This window comes from Sorex araneus, chromosome 5, assembly GCF_027595985.1.
Source record: "Sorex araneus isolate mSorAra2 chromosome 5, mSorAra2.pri, whole genome shotgun sequence".
Taxonomy (NCBI): Eukaryota; Metazoa; Chordata; class Mammalia; order Eulipotyphla; family Soricidae; genus Sorex; species Sorex araneus.
Genome location: NC_073306.1, coordinates 67276472 through 67298885, shown reverse-complemented (window position 1 = coordinate 67298885; position 22414 = coordinate 67276472). Strand labels below are relative to the sequence as shown.

The 22414-nt window shown below is 34.0% G+C and overlaps 1 protein-coding gene across 1 annotated transcript in view; it reads left to right on the top strand.

Moving 5' to 3' along the window:
• ADGRL4 (adhesion G protein-coupled receptor L4) overlaps positions 1-21136 on the top strand; it is an 85747-nt gene extending 64611 nt beyond the window's left edge. Inside the window, exons 11-16 of the mRNA XM_055139503.1 lie at positions 34-237; positions 3993-4213; positions 4340-4406; positions 17048-17139; positions 18989-19157; positions 19796-21136. Coding sequence (XP_054995478.1) covers positions 34-237; positions 3993-4213; positions 4340-4406; positions 17048-17139; positions 18989-19157; positions 19796-19858 — 816 coding nt within the window. The 3' untranslated portion in view covers positions 19859-21136. The remainder of the gene's footprint in view (positions 1-33; positions 238-3992; positions 4214-4339; positions 4407-17047; positions 17140-18988; positions 19158-19795) is intronic.
• Positions 21137-22414: the final 1278 nt, after the last annotated feature.

The window sequence follows — 22414 nt, the reverse complement described above, 5'->3', positions numbered from 1 at the left end:
TTTCTTAACAACTTTATTATTATTTCCCCTTAGGGTATTAAAGATTATAATATTCTTACAAGGATCACTCAACTAGGAATAATTATTTCACTAATTTGCCTTGCCATATGCATTTTTACCTTCTGGTTCTTCAGTGAAATTCAGAGCACCAGGACAACAATTCACAAGAATTTGTGTTGTAGCCTCTTCCTTGCTGAACTTGTTTTTCTTGTGGGGATCAATACAAATACAAACAAGGTATGTAAATTTCTCTTTTCATTATTTTATTGAATAAATTTGTACTCTGACAAACATACTTGTGAGTATTGCAGAGATATAAATTACAATTAAGGACTAATTGGGCAAAATACTAGGCATTTTGTTCTTAGGCTAACCTTTTAAACAGGATAATACTAGTCCACTTATCAATTCCACTAATTAATGAATGTGCCTCAGTAGGACAAATAAAAATTGCAGTGAAAGAAGAAATTAACTTTTCTGTTATATTTTGTCGGGCTGGAGCGATAGCACAGTGGTTGGGCATTCGCCTTTCACAAGGCCAACCTGAGTTCGATTCCTTCGCCCCTCTCGGAGAGTCCGGCAAGCTACCGAGAGTATCCAGCCCGAGAGGCAGAGCCTGGCAAGCTACCCGTGCGTATTGGATATGCCAAAAACAGTAACAATAAGTCTCTCAATGAGAGACGTTACTGGTGCCCACTCGAACAAATCGATGAGCAACAGGATGACAGTGACAGTTATATTTTGTCATTTGATGAAGATAATTGAAAACAAAGAAAGAGAATGGGAAATAAAAGTTTATCTTATTGCAGGGACTGCATGTAAAAGCAGCTAAGATACATAGACTGAAATATGATAAATTGTCTTCACTTACTACTTCCCTAACCACCAGTCTCCTACCATTTATTGATCAAGGGTCTTATAAAATGATTTACATATTGAATTAGTCTGGGTCCTCTTAGAAACAGAAATTAAAGTCAGATTAAATGCGCAATAAATTTATTAAGTGAAATGCTTGCAAGAGATAAATAGGAAGAGAGAGACAGAGAGTTATCAGACAATGAAAGCAAACACACCCTCAGAGTTTATAGTCTAATGTGTGCTAGTTAAAATATGACCTCCAGTGAAGGAAGAATAAAGGGTTTTACATAGTATGGTTATGAGGAAAATTCAGCATGATTGTGAAGAAGTGCCCGAGACTTTAAGAATTACCTGAGCCCAAGTCACATGGCAGAAAAATCTCATCAGTTAAGGACAGAGAAATGTGTTTGTGAGCCCACCATGTTCAGTGTTTGGCTGGTAGAAGCCTGTGTGAAACAGAATCCAACAATGGTTTCTTATTGAGTCAGCTAAAACCCTGGGTCTCTGCCCTCTGTGCAGTTGGAGATTGAAGTACATTTCAAGGCCACAAAACATTTAATTGTTTTCGTATTTTCTTTCTTATTATAAGTATTTCAAGGACTGAAATTTATTATAGGATATTAAGGTTTTTATCTAAAATAGATGCTGCGAAGGATATATTTTAACTAGCACACATTAGACTATAAACTCTGAGGGTGTGTTTGCTTTGTAATGATTTTCATCACACCTTTAATTTTATAAACCTGCCAGAAGCTGTAAAGCTTATTTCCTCTTCAATTATGTACCATTTTCAACCTCACCTTTTAAACCTCTTTTAATCTTATAGTGTTTGTTTATTTATTTTTTGGCATCTATGTTCTGTGCTCAGGGATCACTACTGCTGGTGCTCAAGAGACCATAGGTGGAGTCAGGGACCAAATAAGGGTTCACTTTTATGCAACACAAACACCTTAAACACTTTAGCCTCTGAGTATTTAGTCCCTATATTGATTTAAAAAAAAACTTCTCTGTTATCTATTTTTTTTCATTTTCAAGTTGATTTCAAATATCTTTCTCAATTACATGGTTACCAAAATTTAATTACTAATGCTTCTCAATTTCTCAACCTTATATAGTACTCTTCAACATATTGTAGTTGGTGATCTCTTTGTTTTTGGATTATGCTCCATTTTAATAAGTGTAATATGTTTTTGTGTATTATATCATTATGCTATCTCTTCACCTATAGTATTAGTTTCATTAGTACAGAACATAAGATCATTTATTATCTTTTTTAAATAAACCTTACTTCAGTTCTGAATATAAAGGACATAACCATAATAGCCTTTAACTTAAATACTTCTAGATTTACCTGGTAGTGTTTTTATAAAATCATTCTATTTCAGATTTTTTTTTATTTTTTTATTAGTTTATTTTTAATTAGAGAGTCATCATGAGGGTACAGTTATAGATCCATTCATCTTTGTGCTCATGTTTCCCCCATACAAAGTTCGATAACCCATCCCTTCACCAGTGCCCATTCTCCACCACTAGTAAACCCAACATCCCTTCCCCCCTCCCCAGTCCCGTCTCCCCCCACCCCACCCTGCCACTATGGCAGGGTATTCCCTTTTGTTCTCTCTCTGATTAGGTGTTGTGGTTTGCAATAAAGGTGTTGAGTGGCCATTGTGTTCAGTCTCTAGTCTGTATTCGGCCCGCATCACCCTTCTCCCACATGACCTCCGACCACATTTTACTTGGTGGTCCCTTCCCTGAGTTACCCAGAATGAGAGACCAGCCTCCAAGCCATGGAGTCAACCTCCTGGTACTTATTTCTACTATTCTTGGGCGTTAGTCTTATAGTCTATTATTCTATATTCCACAGATGAGTGCAATCTTTCTATGTCTGTCTCTCTCTTTCTGACTCATTTCACTTAGCATGATACTTTCCATGTTGATCCATTTATATGCAAACGTCATGACTCATCTTTTCTAACAGCTGCATAGTATTCCATTGTATAGATGTACCAAAGTTTCCTCAACCAGTCATCCATTCTAGGGCATTCGGGTTTTTTCCAGATTCTGGCTATTGTAAACAGTGCTGCGGTGAACATATAAGTGCATATGTCACTTCGACTATACTTTTTGGCTTTTCTAGGATATATTCCCAGCAGTGGTATTGCTGGGTCAAATAGGAGCTCAACCTCTAGTTTTTTGAGAATCGTCCATATTGTTTTCCAAAAGGGCTGAACTAGCCGGCATTCCCACCAGCAGTGTAGAAGGGTCCCTTTCTCCCCACATCCTCTCCAACAGCGGTTGCTTTTGTTCTTTTGGCTGTGTGCTAGTCTCTGTGGTGTGAGGTGGTATCTCGTGGTTGTTTTGATCTGCATCTCTCTGACGATTAGTGATGTAGAGCACTTTTTCATGTGCCTTTTGGCCATTCATATCTCTTCCTTGGTAAAGTTTCTGTTCATTTCTTTGCCCCATTTTTTGATGGGGTTGGATGTTTTCTTCTTGTAGAGTTCAACCAGTGCTTTATATACCATTGATATTAACCCCTTATCTGATGGGTATTGTGTAAATATCCTTTCCCCTTCTGTAGGTAGTCTTTGTATTCTGGTCACTGTATCTTTTGCGGTGCAGAAGCTTTTTAGTTTAATGTAGTCCCATTTGTTGATCTTATTTCAGATTTTTTTTAAATACAGCATCACATATCTATTTTTTAAATTCAATATTTGTCACTTGGAATGTTTATTATCCTTTTCTTACACAATATTTGCATTAATTTTTGTTCTTTAAGCATGAACAAAATAAAGACAACTCTGAAATAGCAGTTTGTATCATAATATATTCACTAAAATATCAGGTTTACTTGTAACTAGTGTGCAATATATATATTATATAAGTGTCTGAAATATATAAATCTCTAGACAAAAACATCAACTTTAGTCCTGTCACAGTCAGGGTATATGTTTCAAAATAACTAAACATAATTCTTTTTAGTCTGATATAGGCAGTACATCTTTAAAGTCTGATAGCAATATTTTTGTGTAATCCATCATTACATAAAGTGAAATATTTCATATAGAAAGTTGGCATTTGATATTGTATTAATGTTAAAGTCAGTAATTCACTACTTTCTCTTTTCCTTCTAGCTCTTCTGTTCAATCATTGCTGGGCTGTTGCATTACTTCTTTTTGGCTGCCTTTGCATGGATGTGCATTGAAGGCATCCACCTCTACCTCATTGTCGTGGGAGTCATCTACAACAAGGGATTTTTGCACAAAAATTTTTATATCTTTGGCTATCTCAGCCCAGCTGTGGTGGTTGGATTTTCAGCAGCCTTGGGTTATAGATATTATGGCACCACTAAAGTGTAAGTGATCTGATCTCCAAAGTATTTAAGATGAAATTCTGAATATACTTTATGATTGAACGTGTGGCCTCTTTTTAAAGTGCACACAAGCATATTGATAGATTTTATCTGTTATTTTCATTTCAGGTGTTGGCTTAGCACAGAAAACAACTTTATTTGGAGTTTTATAGGACCAGCATGCTTAATCATTCTTGTACGTATATTTAAAAAGGTTATTAGAATCTAAAAAATGATGATTTAGGAGAACTTAATTTTTTTAGTACTGAGGCATTACTCTGGGGAAAAAAAAATTTTAGCACTTTACAGTAAATTTATCAACACTTTGCATACATTTTGTCACTCTTAAGAAAGATATTGATCTTCACAGCATATTTGATTCTCTTGGGGGCATGTATTCCTGCATGACATCTAAAAGCACCATACACTTATCAGTAGTAAGTAAGCATGCTTCAATACTGATAATGTGCCAAAAGCTGATAATATAGCATTTCAATGTTTACATTATCTAATCTTTTATCAATGATTATTGAAAATTAGACTATCATCTTTATAGTTTTGTCATTTTATGTACAGTCAATAGTAGTAATCTTAAAACTAAATTGTAATGAAAGAGAAAATAATACACTATTTCCTAAGAACAGACAAGTTATATACTGATAGTCCTATTTTAGCAAGAAAGAGAATCTTTTAGTTTGTATTGAAAGTTTTTCCAAGCCTACAACTTTGGCAGGTGTTACATAAATAAAGACATTTTTATGTGTCTCGAGAGCATTTCTAAGTGCTATAAGTTTTGAAAGCCATTTTGGATATAATAGTCTGTCAATGAATCTGGGTGGTCTGACAAGACACTAGAATGGAATGAATTGTCAGAGAAGTTGTGACAATATTTTGTTAAAAATTGCACCATGTGTTTTGAGCATAAGAAAACTATCATTTTGGACTTTTTTTAATTCTGCTGTTTTACCATGTATTTTTATGTTCTCAAGGAAGCTGTAGTATTGAAAAAGACATGAAGTAAAAGCAAAAATTATTCATTAAGGTTTATTATCTTATTTATTTGTGGTGGGAATGTCAGGAATTGAACGTAGGGGCTCACACATGCATGATAAGTGCTCTGATATCATGCTATATCCCAGGCATATAGTTTATTTTTCACTAATGTGGATAAAATGAAATGCCTTAACAGAGTATATTTCTGACCATCTCAGAAAACTCTAAATTCTCAAGCTAAAATTCAGCATTATAAAAAGAAATTATTGAATATGTGCAAACTAAATCATTCCTAATTTAATTCCTTCTATTCCCAATATATATAACCTACATGTGAATACAGATTAAATATTGTCCCTTTCTAGTATTTTCATGTGTTGACCTGATAAGGATACAGGTTTTTTTTAAATTTTTATTTTATTGAATCGCCATGAAAAAAATACAAAGCTTTCAGGTTTAAGTCTCAGTCATATAATGATTAAACCCACATCCCTTCACCAGTGCACATGTTTCACCTCCAAGAACCCCAATATACCCCACCTCCACCCACCCCCCACCAAAGTAGCTAATAATCTTCACTTTATTCTCTCTATACTTTGAATACATTCAACATTTCAATAGAGAACTCACTATTATTGTTTGGGATTTTCCCCCAACAATCAGGCCTGATGAAAAGGCATCATTTAATAATTTAATTTCATTGCTGAGAATGAAGACTCTATGAGCTCACGCGGTTTTGGATTTCTGATATTTTAGCTCAGTTCACAGTCTAGATGCATTTCTGTAAGAAGCCGCTCTGGGTGCCAAAATGGTTTAGAAGACCTCTCAGATCCTTGTCTTTAGGAGCAGAGGGTCCGTTTTGTGCGCGGCAGCTCTGAATCTTATCTGGGCAGAGGGCAAGGATACAGTTTTTTTTAATAAAGATACTTTCAGACCTTCTAATTTTACTAATTCCTTCTGTACCTAGTGCCATGCTCTGAGAAGTTTGTTTGTTTTTCGTTTTGCTTATTGGAGGATATGGGGGCAAAATAAGCTGTAAGTCTAGCCTGACTTAAAACTAAGTCAAAACTGTCTTTGGAAATCACTCCTGGTAGTGCTTGGATCCAACATCGGGGATTTGAACTACGGTCAGCACATGCAAGGCCTTATCCACTGTACTATCTGTCCAGCTACTGATAGTGTTGTATATAAGTGAAAGGTTTTTTGTATCTTGTACTTTAGATGAAAATATGTGCACTAGAAATTATACTGAGAAGAGAAAAAAATAGAGTATATTTGTCTAAAGCAAAAAATGTAGTGTTTTCCCTGAGTTGTTTCTTACATTTGCTTATGTAAGGGAAAAGATAACTTCAGATTATTTCATCTTAAGGTCCACGGATTTTAGATGATCTTATCTAAAAACATATCCTCAGACTTTCCCAAAAGACTAAATGAACACCACCACATGTCCAGTGAGGAATTAATGAACCAGTATATCTTCTATACAGTTTCACAATGATAATCATTCCATTTAGCCAAAGAATCAGGCCACCTAAAATATAGAGAAGGCCTCTCCTCTAAAACTTTGTTTTACTCTAAAATAGAAAATTAAAATTTCTACTATCTTTTAAAAAAACAACACTAATTTTTTAAATAATTGTGGACATAAAGTAAATTCATTACTGTTCTTAGTCCCGATTTCCTTTCCTAATAATGGCAAGTTATTGCTATATCGTTGTACATCGAACCATCAGTAAAACTTTGCAGTCCCAGAATAGATCTCTTTAAAGTGAAATAAATGGAAAATAGTCACTAACGGTTCCAGCCTGACATTTCTCATGGATCTTACAGATAATGGGCCAGCAATAGGTCAGTAAAAGACTGGAGAGAGGATCCAAGGAAAAGTGACACATTTCAGAGACCTTGACCTTTGGAGGAACACAGCCTTCACTAGGAAGAGCCTTACTTTTCCCTTCCTGTGCCACTGTGATGCATACCTTTGGGCCCATGTAAATGGCAATGTGATTTTCCATAATCACATTATCATTGCATCTATGAATGAAGAAACTTTGTGTAAAGATGTGCTCCTTTTCTTTTTAGTCAGTCCAAAACATAGATCTGTGTACTAAGTTTTTGGTAGTTGCCAGTGTATTTTAATAAAGACTGCAATCATAAATGAGGCAAGACAAAACAATATGTGACCTCTCCTAAGCTGCATGACTGATTTGTGCCCTGGATTCCTAATTTGTAACATAACAATAACCATGCCTACCCTACACAAAAAGAATTATAGAAAACAAAAATATGTTTTAGGAAAAGCAACCCCCATTAAAAGTTAAAAATGTTAGGGCTGGAGAGATAACACAGAAGATAAGATCATGGCTGTAATCAACCCTTATTTGATTCCTGGCACTACATATTATTCCCCCAAGCACTGCTAAGAGTGATGACTGAGCACAGAGCCATTACTAACTCATGATCACAGGTGGCCAGGGTCCAAACTGCCCCTCACCCACCCAAAAATAAGTTAGAAAGGAAACTTCATAATAATAGTTGTGTAATCTTAGGACTCCCTTATCTTTTGCTTCTGTGCTAAAAATTAAATTGAAAGATCAATTTTAAAACCATGATTTATGCAGCAGAATCTTGTATGCAAGGGACAGTCTGTTTGGCCAATATAGAGTGTATATTAAAATGGAAAATGGTATTTGCTTTGTTGTTATGAATGACACTGTGGGTCATGGCTCATTAAGACCATAATATAAAAATAAGAACTACATGCACATTAAGAAAGGGCTTAGTTTAGCTTTGGTTGATTTTCTAACCCTAGCTGGGTTTTTTTTCAAAGGAAGATTCATGGTTTTCAATCTACTCTGATAATTATTAACTACTTAGATGTTTGAGTAGCAGCATTTACTGCTTGATCAAATGAAAGTGCTTCCTCAGGTGTAAATTCATTAACATTAAGAATGCCTTAGAATCCTAAAGTATGAGCTGGTGACCTGACAGAAATCATATTTAGAATGTTAATATTAGAACTATACATGAAAAAATTATTTATGTTTTGAAATATTAAGCTATACAAGAGGGTTCTAAGTCTGTAAAGAGCAATCTGCTAAAAGATGATTTGTCTTATACTTTTAATGTTCAATAATCAATACTACTTGTTCAAAGAATTGAATTTAAGAACAAAAGCCTAGTGCATTGAAAACAATATCACTTTTAAGTAGAAATTTATTTTTAACCCACATACTCAATAATAAAGAATAAATTTTCCCAAGACAAATAATAATTAGGGTATATCCAAATGAGACACTTTCCTTAAAAATAAGAGCTTTAATTTGAATACAAATCACAACTAAAAAGTTAGTGTTTTTGTTTTCGTTACTTCTGTTCTCTTCTTATATTTGCTTATAATTTCACCCAGTTTTTATAGTAGACTCCTATGTTCTAGGTACGTAATCTCTTAATTCCCTTTGAGTAAGAAAACATATTAAAATCTGCTCAATATAAAATAAAATAAAATCTACTCACAAATGAATTTATTATATAATCCTTATCATTTGTATTAGGTCTATGTATACTGATCTTATAAATTCATACTGTATTTTTAATTTCACAAATTTCCCATTCTTGAAAGAAATGAAAATGTTAATAAAGCTATATAAAAACTGACATGTTTATTTAACTATATTCTGTAATAAGTATTAATAATCATTTCAGTGCCTGAAATATTTAGCTACTATTTAATATTATTCTGACCTTCTTGAAACAAAAGATAACTAGAGTTTTTAAAAGTGGAGTTTGAAAAGCACATTTAATGCATTCAGATTTTTCAATGTATTATCATACATGAGTATAAAAGTCTTACATAAACTGACCTCACAGATAATTTCTTTAGGACTTAAAAAATTTAATTTTTTAAGTACACAAGTTTATAAATATTATATATAAAAATATGTTGATATCATTCATGCTGAGAAACAACTAGACAAGATGAAGTTAATCTTTTTTAATATAGTTTTCCAGGGAGAAATGTTAAATATAAATATATATTTCAATATACATATATATTGAAAAGGAATATTATGGGGAGGTAGTGGAGAGATAGCATAGGGTTGTAAGGTAATTACCTTGCCTGCAACCAATCCCAGGCAAGGGAGCCTGACATTGTAAATGGGTCCTAAAGCACCATCAGAGCACAGAGCCAGGAGTAAGACCTGAACTCACTGGGTGTGGCAGGGGAAGGAAGGAAGGAAGGAAGGAAGGAACGAAGGAAGGAAGGAAGGAAGGAAGGAAGGAAGGAAGGAAGGAAGGAAGGAAGGAAGGAAGGAAGGAAGGGAGGGAGGGAGGGAGGGAGGGAGGAAGGGGGGAGGGAGGGAGGGAGGGAGGAAGGAAGGAAGGAAGGAAGGAAGGAAGGAAGGAAGGAAGGAAGGAAGGAAGGAAGGAAGGAAGGAAGGAAGGAAGGAAGGAAGGGAGGGAGGGAGGGGGGAGGGAGGGAAGAGGGAAGTAGGGCGGGAAGAGGGAAGGAGGGAGGGAGGAAGAGAGGAAGGGGAGATGGAGGAGGGAGGGAGTGAGGAGGGAGTGAGTAAAGAAGGAAGAAAGGTAGAGAGGGAGGGAGCTAGTAAGGAAGGGGAGAGGGAGGGGGAAGAATGAGAGAGGGAAGGGGGGAAAGAACAGAGAGAGAAAAGAAGGGAGAAAGGATTTTTTAATAAAAGAAAAAAATGTAGCTATTAAGAGACAGAGCCCTGAAAACTTTTCACACTAGTAATTATAAATTTGAATTAACTATTTTTAAATATCTATAGACTGGAGCCATAGCACAGCGGGTAGGGTGTTTGCCTTGCATGCAGCTGACCCGGGTTCAATTCCTCCATCCCTCTCAGAGAGCCCTGCAAGCTACCTAGAGTATCCAGCCCACATGGGAGAGCCTGGCAAGCTACCCGTGGTGTATTCAATATGCCAAAAACAGTAACAACAATTTTCACAATGGAGACGTTACTGATGTCCACTCGAGCAAAGTCAATGAACAACGGATGACAGTGACAGTGACAGTGCTAAATATCTATACATTTTCTTTTCTTTATAACTTTTTAAAGAAATACCTTCAAAAGGTCACTCTACAGAAAATTGCATCAATTCTTTTATAGTGAACAGATAAAGACTTAAACTTCTACTTACTAAATTCCTAAAGATCTTTAAACTTGACCAAGAGGACTGCAACTCTTATAATCATTCTGACACATATCACTATCCTCTGATCTTAATAAAAGGCCTTTACCTAGTCTGTAACAAGCCTGAACTCTCCTTTCTATCAGCCTCTACTACCATTTGAATAACACTTGTTTCAGGCATTGGAAATGTGTAAGTTTTCCTTTCAATTTTTTGTTTGTTTGTTTGTTTGTTTTGTTTTTTGCTTTTTGGGTCACACTTGGCGATATACAGGGGATACTCCTGGCTCTGCACTCAAGAATCACTCCTGGCGGTGCTCAGGGGACCATATGGGATTCTGGGAATCGAACCCGGGTCAGCCGCATGTAAGGCAAACACCCTACCCGCTATGCTATCGCTTCAGCCCCTTCCTCTCAGTTTTTATCACATTCCTTTCTTCCCTTCAATATTCTTAGGAGTATATAACTCATTCATCCTGAGAGAATGTCCTGAGTGGCTCATTTTGAATTTTGTTTCATATCTACTTTCAGAGTCATATCTAGTAACAAAAAGAAAAATGTCAAAATTCCTTGCAATTAAGAGAAATCTGCATGTGGGAAAATTCAGTGTAAGTTTTTCAGTTTCAGAGCACGGCCTTTACTCAGTAGTTTATAATTCACCTGTAAATTAATAAAAGTCACCACTATCACTGTCTATCCTGTTGCTCATCGATTTGCTCAGGTGGGCACCAGTAACGTCTCCAAGTGATACTTGTTGTTACTGTTTTTGGCATATCAAATACGTTACTAGTAGCTTGCCAGGCTCTGTCGTGCGGGCAAGGATCCTCTCCATAGCTTACTGGGTTGACCTCGTGCAAGGCAAATGCCCTACCCACTGTGCTATTGCTCTAGCCCACCACTATGTCTATAATTTAAATAAATTGAAACTAAGTTAGGAAGTTTATGCATTTTACCTAGGATTATCCTGAGTTTAGATATAAGCTCATGCTTTCAGAACTCTTATTCTAAGCTATTTCACTACATTTCCATTGGAGGGAAATTTCCATTTCCATTTGTTAGATCATCAAAAGCTTTTTCCTGTATTCTAGATCCACAGTGGTTCTTTTTGGACTGGAAGAAACCTGGCAACTTACAGAACTTCTAAAAATGTTTCCCTATGCTACCATACATAATACAATTGCACACTTAATTTAAATCATACTTATATCAATAAATTATGTTTAAGTATGTGCCAAATATTATTTGAGACGTACTCACACTAAAACTTTACTTTTTATATATCTAGAAATAAAAGTTTATAGCTGGATATATACCTGGAGTTATATACACTAAACCAGGCAAATCTGTCAGAAGAGTCTATGAAAGTAGGCTTTGTACAAACTAAAATGTCAAGTACTTGAAAGGACAACATGCATTTGTCACTTAAAAAGAGGTTTATATTTGTTGTCATTTGTATTAATCTTTTTATTTTAAAAACATTCAGGTGAAACCTATAAACACTAAACAAGTTTTTATGTGATAAACTTCTCACTAAGAATGTAAAACATGTATACTAAAACGTAGATTCCAAGCTATTTCATTAGTCAAATTTAGTTCTATGCAATAGTTTCCATTAATAGCTGATAGATTGGGGTCGATTTCAATTTGCAGACATCTACATTTCCTGACTGGAGTCCTTCTGTGTTGAATTCTCTCTTCCGCATCAGTTTCATCTCTATTCTCTTCTGCCACATATTGCTGCCAAATCTCTACTGTTCCCTTTTTCATTTTTAAGGATACCAGTATTACTACCTTTTTTGGAAGTTCACTATCTTAATTCTGACTACAAAATCACAGTTGCCATATTCACAAGTCATAGGAATGGAGGTATGAATGCTTTTTATGGAAGGAAAAACTATTCTACTTACCACATACCCAAATTTTTCTGATATGTCATGTGGTTAAAAGGCAGTTAGAGGAATAATTCAAGCTGAGAAACATTTCTTGGAAATCAGACAGAAAATGAAACTGAATACTTGATTCTGAGCTAGTTAGTGAAAATATTGTTCAATCTAGTAGGCTATAGCTTTTCTTTTAAAATTTGAATTGAAAATTACCTCATCATCTCTGCAATGTTTAGAATTAAGGACAAATAAGTCACTGTATTAACCTATGGGTAAGCCAGTTGGAACCCACCTATTGTTCATGGCCAAACCAGATTTGTCACAGGATAATTAATTTAAAGGTAATAAATTAAACTATTTAAAAGGGCATAGCAGTTGTGATCATGACACAATTTTTAATGACTAGATTCTCTTTGATATATATTAAAAATTAAAGCATAGATCTAAAAGTTCTGTAAGAGAAAATTTCTCATTCTTTTCAGTGAGATCTGAAATCAGCATATAGATGACTTCATCAATTATTGAATAAAAGAGTAAGAAAGGAAAAATGACTGGCTCGGATGCTTCTACTTGAAGTCTGAATTTTAAGCCTTTGGGTTGAATACACCTCTAGGTCTAAATCTTTCAGAATTTGTTCTATTTCACTAACTCATATATAAAATTTTTCTTTTTTGAAACTAAAAAGCCCTTAAAAATGTTAACATATCCCATCATAAAACAGAATGTGTGTGCTAAAATTTGAAGCAACATCATGCATTAATAAAGTTAGGAAATGATAATATAAAGAAAAAGACATCTAAGATAAAGCTAAAAGAAAATATTAAATCTAAAGTACTACCCTTTTTAAGATTTAAATTTGTAAAAATTTAAATTTTAAAAAAATGTAAAAATTTGTAAAAATTTACATTTTTTTCTACTTGGCTATTTTATTCTATTCGTATTGTAAAGCATAGCTATGAACTACAGAGTTCTGATACTTCTCACTAATGATTTTTTTCTTGTCAAATCTTTAAGTATCAGCAAGTTATATTTTGCTAGTTGACAACCTAAAAGTGTATAAAACAAAAAATCATAATGAATGACTTTGCTCATCTGCCAGCCACTAATTAGCCCCTGTGTGTTTGTTACACTAATATTCAGAGATGAATAAAAATGGACCCACAGGTGATAGAATCAGCACACACAAACACTAATTAGCAAAAGTGTAAATTAGTTAAGAAACACCATTTTCTTAATTAAGGTTGATATTAATTTTTAAAAGAATTAGAAATTCAAGTCTGTTATCACTAAAGCAACTATTGCTTATTAAGCACATAATAACGTTTTTTCTACTATTTAATCTAAAATATAGATTTTTTAATCTATTTCCAACTTTGTTACCTCTGTAATAATTGCAAACTATTATTACCAGAATAATGTCTTGAATTTCTATTTAATCTGACCTCAGATGGTTCATATAACAGTATAGAAAACTTTTTCTCATCAAAGATACTTTTCTGTACATGTAAGAGGCATCATTTTGGCTTAACTTCCACCTTTAAGTACTAACACCCAAGAATTGTAGAAATAAGTACCAGGAGGTTGACTCCATGGCTTGGAGACTGACCTCGCATTCTGGGGAAAGGGCAACTCAGAGAAGGGATCACCAACTATAATGTAGTCGAAGGCCATGTGGGGGAAGGGAGTTGTGGGCTGAATGAGGGCTAGAGACTGAGCACAGTGGCCACTCAACACCTTTATTGCAAACCTCAACAGCTAATTAGAGAGAGAGAACAGAAGGGGATGCCCTGCCACAGTGGCAGGGTAGGGTGGGGGGAGATGGGATTGGGGAGGGTGGGAGGGATGCTGGGTTTACTGGTGGTGGAGAATGGGCACTGGTGAAGGGATGGGTTCCCGAACTTTGTATGAGGGAAGCATAAGCACAAAAGTGTATAAATCTGTAACTGTACCCTCATGGTGGTTCACTAATTAAAAATAAATAAATTAAAAAAAAATTCATTCAACAAAAAAAAAGTACTGTCACTGTCACTGTAATCCCGTTGCTCATCGATTTGCTTGATCGGGCACCATTGTGAGACCTTTAAGCAAAAAAAAAAAAAAAAAAGTGCTTTTAAATTATTTTAGGTGATGCTGATTTATTTCTTTGTATTTTAAATAATTTTTTATAAAGGAATTTAAAGTTGTTTTTAACAAAATATAGAATACAAGTTGTGTTTAAAAAGTAAACAGGTGTTTTTTTTTTCATTATTTCAAATGACTAATTTGGCTTTGAGTTTACTTAAAAACAGAATCACTCTAATACTTATTAACATGACTAACAAGATTTCACTCACTGTTATAGTGATAGGTTTAGAGACCATCAGAGAAGCTGAGAAGTATCTCACTCAACTTTAGATATAGTAAAGATGACTGAGAATATGGAGCCATGGAACAGATTATAGGTAAAAAGGGCAGCAGTGGTCAGGAAATGATTGAGATTTCAGGAGTGGAATCACTTGCCAATATTTTCTCAAGGATTCTTGATGAAAGGCTCAGTGTGATCAGATATCAAGGTGTGGCATGAAGAATTTGATTAGATATTAAGAATGATCAGGTACCCAGTGGTAAGAGAATTTTTTTCTAAGCAGAATTTTCACTCAATCAGAACTCCTCCTTGCAAAGATTGACACAGAAACTGAAGACTTTGAAATCTTGCTAAAAAGGTAGCTTATAGAAATTTAACTAAAGTTTGCTCCAGGAGAGTTTTCATCAATTTTCTTTTAAATAAGGAAAGAATAGAACACGTTGGCACATCCGAAATGTTAAAGAAGACAATCATTCTCAACATTTCTATAGAACTGAACTCAGGTCTAAGTTTAGCATTTGGCATTTAGCATTTAATGTGATTTTACAGGAGGGGCAGTGTAGAGAAGCAATACTTAAACAAAGGTAATGGGAAAAGGAGCTTTGGGGATACCTAAGAGCACGACAACCCAAAGGCATACTTGGTGTGCTGGAAGAATGCTAGGAGATCCAATGTCAGTACTCTGAAGTGATCAAGGATGGAGGATTAGGATTTGAGGAACTAGCTTTGCCTATCATTAGGTCCTAGAGTGTTCAAGTTTAACGCTGTTATGAAAGCCAACTGGATGGTTCTGGATACAGAAAAGTTCTGATTTACATGATTTCATGGATCCAATTAACTGTTTGGGAATATTGCATCATGAAGTCTCTAAAGAAGCTAGAATACCAACTAGGAAGCTTCTTTAATAGCCTAAGAAAGTCATAACATTGCCCCATTTTAGGGAAGAAGTTGTGAAGACTGAAAGCATTGCTCATCTACTGAATATATCTTGTAGAGGTGAAACATTTGCTAATGATTATTTAAATTGGTCTACTAAACTGATGAATGAGTACTTAATAAAAAAAATTTTGAGGTGGGAAGAACTCAGCAAAAATAGACTGTGAAAATTAGCATTTTGACTTACGATGTTTTTTATGCAAGACATCCATTTGATTTCCAAGTATAGAAATCAGATAGACCCTATGAGCAGTATTTTAAATCACTTAGTCTTATCATCCAGGAAATTAGTGTATGTAGATAGTACAGTGAGAAATCTAACCTTTTATCCTGTGTTTCCCTCCTTTGACTTTACTGACTATTGAAGACAGGCTTAGAAATCTTTACTGAGTTATCATCTGTCTTCTTTTATTCCTCTCTCAGCTGCATGGGCAATTCTGAATACAGTTATATTTACTTGTTGACTGGTAATCACAAACCTATAAATTCCTTGAGAAAAAGGGTGATGGTGCATATGATTTCTTGGTGAGAGAGGGTAAATTAAAGTCTTTTGCATTTGTGATAAAATCTTAAGTAATATCCACTTCCGCCTACTCCATTCACCTCATTGGAGGTTATTTCTCTCATTGTTCTCTATGATTCAGCCTTTCTGAATTACTTATTCATTAAAGTGTATTTAAAATACATTAAAATACAGGTACATTTAAAATAAAATTATTTAGTCATTTGCCACTGAAAAGATGATTTAAAGTTTCCTGAAGATCCAAATAAAGTTAAGAAAAACTTTTTATAATTTGTTACCATAAAAGAGGTAAAAAGTTTGTGTATTCTGCTTTGCCCAATACTAATTACTAATATGGATTAGTAAATAGAAATAATAGGATGATAAATCCTTCTTAACATTGAAGATACTGATAATTTGTAAGTTTCTGAAGTTAAGTCTAAATGAGGACCATCTCAACATTCATTCATAGAAACAGCCAAGTGTACCAGATGAAAGAAAAACATACTTTCTATCTGTAGACAATGAATGGTTTGGCTGAGTTGTTGAATTTCTTTTCCATTTCTTTTTTCCAGTTTAAATATTATAATGATTATAAAAATTATAACTAATGCTTGTCAAAAAAGCAATATACATCAAATAAGCAAAAAATCATCTTTTAAATATTTCTAAAACCATCATACTAAATTTCTTTTTACATACACACACACATATATATAATATATATTATTGGAACTAGATGATAATAATCAAACCTATACGTATGTTTGTGACATCTAAAATTTTTGAATAGTTTAAATGATCAGATGTCACAAAATGTACTAACTACAATTCTGCACTAAAATTTTTCACTGATATTGTAAAAATGAACCATGGACTTATTTGCCTACATGATTTTTACTTTGTAGTATACATAACAATGTCATGACTTCCTGCTTTCTATCCTACTTAAAATATTTAGTCATTGTATATCCTTTGTATATATCTAATTTACATAAAAATTGTTTCTTTTTGGTGTTATTTCCTCAGGTTAATCTCTTGGCATTTGGATTTATCATATACAAAGTTTTTCGTCACACAGCAGGGTTGAAACCAGAAGTTAGTTGCTACGAGAACATAAGGTAAATGTTTTTTTCAATCCATTTTCCTAAGTGAAAGATTTAATAACAGTGCAAATCAATTTTGGAAGGGTTATTTATAAAACTTTCACATTCTTTCCATGATGCTTAAAACATCTTCTAAGATAATATTTCATACCTTTAATAAACTAATAACTAAGGTTAAATGATTAGTAAAGAAAGCATTCCAACACTCTTTTTTGAAGGAAAAGGTGATAATAGTATTTTAAGATGGAAGTGGGTTTTAGTGATTATCTTTTGAAAAACATATCTCAGAGCTTATTAAAACTTTCTTATTCATAGTCCACATGCTGCCATGAGTTTTGTACAAAAATCCTCTCTTTAAAACTGATTTATGGAGACCAGGAAAATGATTTCTTCAGGAAAAACTGAACTGGACTACAGGGAACATTAGAAATAACTGACCCAGGGGTTGTTTAGGCATACACTATAACTTCAAGACCCTGCATAAGATTTATATTTAGGATTTAGCAAATGTTTGATTACTTTCTTCTATCACCATCCATAGTTTCATGCAGTGTGCTGGTTTTAAGAAAATTGAAAATTACTCATATTCCGAGGTATACTGCTGAAACATCTTCTGTAGTCCAGAATAATTCACTGAAGAATGAATAAGAAAATAGTCATTAGTTACCTAATTTTAAAGGCACCATTATCAGTTAACATGAGCAGGATTGAATATTATTTCACCTAAAGCAACTGATAGCCGAAAACCTCCAGAACCCAGCCACAGCTATGCTCAAGGCCACTCTCCACATGCTCGGATGAGCCTCACCTATGAAGGAATCGACAGAAGAACCCAGGTATGCGGGACCGGTGACTGAGATCTTCAAGCCTGCTCAATCAGAACTGGGCCTCCTCCAACCAGGTCCTCCATTTTCCAGTAGCTTCGCAGTCACACCCAAAAACTCCCCCGGCGCTATGTAATCTCATCAAAGGCCAAGATCCAGAGACTGTAAAACAAAGCTCCCTAAAGAGAGCTGTGCAGTTTTTCATAGAGCGCATGGCAAATGCGGCTGCACAACCTCTTTATTTTTATTTTCATTTTTTATTTATCTTTTTATCTGCACGGCAGAGCCTGGCAAGCTACCCATGATGTATTTGATATGCCAAAAACAGTAACAACAATGTGCTCTTCATGTTCCTGGAGCGAGCAGACGCCATTGGGCTATACTAGCATGGGACAGGGACAAATGAAGACATTACTGGAGCCCACTCGAGCAAATCAATGAACAACGGGATGACAGTGATATAGTGATGCAGCGAAATCAACTGACAATAAATTGAAAATGGATGCACGTTTATATGCAGATAGCTTTAGTTATTCAAAAGTCAATATTCTAACATGAGTTTGTATTGAGGTAACTGTACCACAGAAGAAAAAATTTATTTTTATCACGTTTTCTCTCCCACTAAATTTGAAAGAAAAGTAGAAGCCTACTTTGATGCCTCACTTGTTCTTACCCAAATTCTTGTGGTTTAATCTTTCTTGAGAGCAGGTAACATATCTGCTAACAAATCTGTCTTACCTTAGGGAAATTTGCCATATAAGATTTGAAATCAAATATACTTCACTATGCCAGATAAAAAAAAATTAAGGGAATTTCGTGAAAAAATATCACATTTAAATTATGCTTCCTTGATTTGGGGACTATATTCTTACCATACTACAGGATCATACACTAAAGACTATTCCATACAACTATAGAAGAATTTGTCATTTTTAGAAGATTTCTTAGTCATACAAAAAAAGTCATTTGTCAGTTGAGAAATTTGGTGTTTGTGAAGTAGGCATAGTTTTCTTAATTAAACCCTTTCATATATGTTCTAGATCTTGTGCCAGAGGGGCCCTTGCTCTCCTGTTCCTTCTTGGGACTACCTGGATCTTTGGAATACTTCATGTTGTGCATGCATCAGTGGTGACAGCTTACCTCTTCACAGTCAGCAATGCCTTCCAGGGGATGTTCATTTTCTTATTCTTGTGTGTTTTATCTAGGAAGGTAAATAAATTTTCCTTTGGTCAAATCTATGATGTATTCATTAAGCATCAATTACTGTAGCTCTGTCATCCTGTTGTTTATCGATTTGCTCACACAAGCAGCAGTAACGTCTCCATTGTGAGACTTGTTACTGTTTTTGGCATGTTGAATATGCCATGGGTAGTACTAGACTAATAAAAATTTTTGTTTTCATAGACTTTTGACTCGTGACTTTATTGCTTAAATACCATGCATTTTAAGTAATAGAAACCAGCATATAGAGGTCTAAGAGATAGTGAAATGGGTAGGGTCCTTGCCTTGCACACAGCCAACCCTTGTTCACTCCCTGGCACCACATGTGTTTCCCTGACCCTAGCTAGGAGTAACTCTTGAGCATAGACCCAGAATAAAGCCCTCAATAATGATGGGAGTGGCCAAAAACAAAATGAAATAAAACAAAAAATACAACAGAATATCGAGCTGTTGATAAGAAAATAGACAGAGACAAATTTAGCCTTTATTCACTAGAGCCTGACAAAAATAAGAGCAAAATAATAATTTTAAAAAAGATATACAATAATGTAATGTGACTTTAAAATAATGTGGTGTTATCTATGTTATTATGTTTAATAATTTTTTTCCTTTTCTTCTTTATTTAGATCCAAGAAGAATATTATAGATTGTTTAAAAATGTCCCTTGTTGTTTTGGATGTCTAAGGTAAACTCAAGAACTGTGGATAAACATTGCAACACAAAAATAAAATGCCAGGCTATGGATAGCCAATGCAAAAAATGACTTGAAAAAAAATCCTGTTATTAATTACTAATTAGTCAAACTTAAAAGTCAGTGTTCTGTTTACGGTAGAGAAACTTTATGAGTTAAAATTATGTACCACATAGCAGTAGTATCCTTTCCTACGTGACATAAGTTAGTTATGTCAAAAATAGTATTGCAGATATTTGGAAAGTAATTGGTTTCTCAGGAGTGATATCACTGTGCCCAAGGAAAAATTTTCTTTCTAACACAAAAAATATATGAATGTCCTGGAGGAAACCACTGGCTTGATATTTTTGTGACTCATGTTGCCTTTGAAACTAGTCCCCTATCACCTTGGTAATGAGCTCTGTTACAGAAAGTGGAACATAAGAGAATGAAAGAGCAGAATATAAAACAGTAAAAAGTGAATGGCTGTTATAATGATGAAATATATTTTGAGTAAACTTGTTTTTTGTAAAGTAGATGAGAAATTATATTGATAGAATAATGAATTGAGCAGCATATCTTACCATTTTGTGAATTGTTCTGAGCTATAAATTTCTGCTGAAACAACTTAGACCTGTATTTGTTATAGCCCTTTTTCCCTAATAATCTTTTAAAAAAATCACAAAAACTTCAGAAAAGAAAAACAAACATTTCTGTTATGTTCTTTTATTTTTAACATTAGAAGGAAGTGTGCACTGTTTCTACTTATTTCACAGATCGTGACTTCAAATGCTTAATCAGTACTATATAAATGTGTCAAAATATAATATTGCTATGCCTCTAAATGTATAAATAGTGTACATAAAGCAAAAATATTCTATTCTATTCTATGACCTTTCAATGTAGTGAAAGTGTCATTTCTCATTAGACTAGTATACTTGAGTTGTTTATTTTTTAATCTTAGATATATAGTTCAAATTGCAGCATTCTCTTCTAACACTATTTTTAAAAGGCAATGTAAATATAAAAGTATTAATAAGATGACTAAAATATTTTCTGTATAGAAAAGTACACATTTAAAAATGTTATTTGTAACAAAGAAGTAAGGGAATACAGAAATTTTTACAAGGAAATGATTTTCTGGTGGTTTCTCAATATCTATTAAGGTATATCTTAAATGTGTTTAATATATATCTTCTAAATATCCTCAAATCTTTCCTTATAATGAGAAAAAGTTTTATTTTGAAAAATACATCGAATTGATCTTTACCTATTTGTAAAATTATGCCAATATACATTCTCATTATTTTTAATTAATTTCTGTAACTATTAAAATAAAGTCAGTCAAATAACAAATAAAATGTTGCCTAAAAGAGTCCTGTTACTGAGTTGTTGTTTTTTTTTCTCAAGAAATATGAACTGTATGCTAATATGCCCTATCCATTTTCAGAAGTTTTAATGACAATAACTTTTATTATAGATTCTGATCTATTATATGAGCAGTACTGTGAGTATCATTGTCACTGTAATACAGTGTTATGGGATGTAATATTGAGATAGTGATAAAATACTCATAATCAGCAAATGGACATTTATTTATTTATGGTAAGCAGAATAATGGATCTCTCAAATCGCCATGCCCTAATTTTCAGAACTGGTGAATAGATTATCAAGAGGAGTATTAGGTTACCAAAAGTTAAGCTAAACAGGGAATCATTACCCAAGTATGATCACAGGGTTCCTTTCTATGGGGGTAAGTTGACGTTGAAGTCACACTCAGCAACATTAGGGGTATACTCCTGACTGTGCTCAGGGATCACTCCAAAAAGAGATCAGGGCATCACATATGATTCTAAAGATTGAATTGCAGTCAAAGGAACACAACACAAGTGCTTGGAACACTGAACTATCTTTCTAGATCCATTAAATTCCTTATAAGTAAACTGGAAAATAAATGGCAGCTTATCATATACAGCATAAGTCCTTTCTCAACCAGTTATTTTATAATTCATAAATTGAAGCAGGTTCTTCCTCTTCACTGTGGTAAGTCCATAGAGAATGAAGACAATGCTCTTATTTACAAATTGTGTTCTGATGGGAACAAAAATACATATCATAAATTCTTAAGATAAAATTTTAATGTTAACATGCATATGTGATTTGAAATACTATTTATCTAATAATTTTAGGTAAAGTATGTTCTTTTCTCAGTTATCCTATCCTTGCACTTTCAATTTATTGCTAACCTTACTCACAACCTTAATGTCTGATGTATATTCTATCGGATCATCACATTCAAACCATTAATACCATACTGAATTATACAGTCTCTATTACCTGCACCTCTCATGGAAGGCTCAAATATATAGCTTATTATTCTCTCACATTGAATGACTGAATAATATTCCTTAGTGAGGTTAGGCTACAAATAGAGTTGGTATGCATTCTGTATTAATAAAATGATATATTAGAAGATTTTAAGTATCTTTCAGAAATAACATTTTTTGTTACATTGACTGTGAAAAATACAAAATGCCAACAGTTTTATTTTTTACTATTATGGATGTGGACCTGG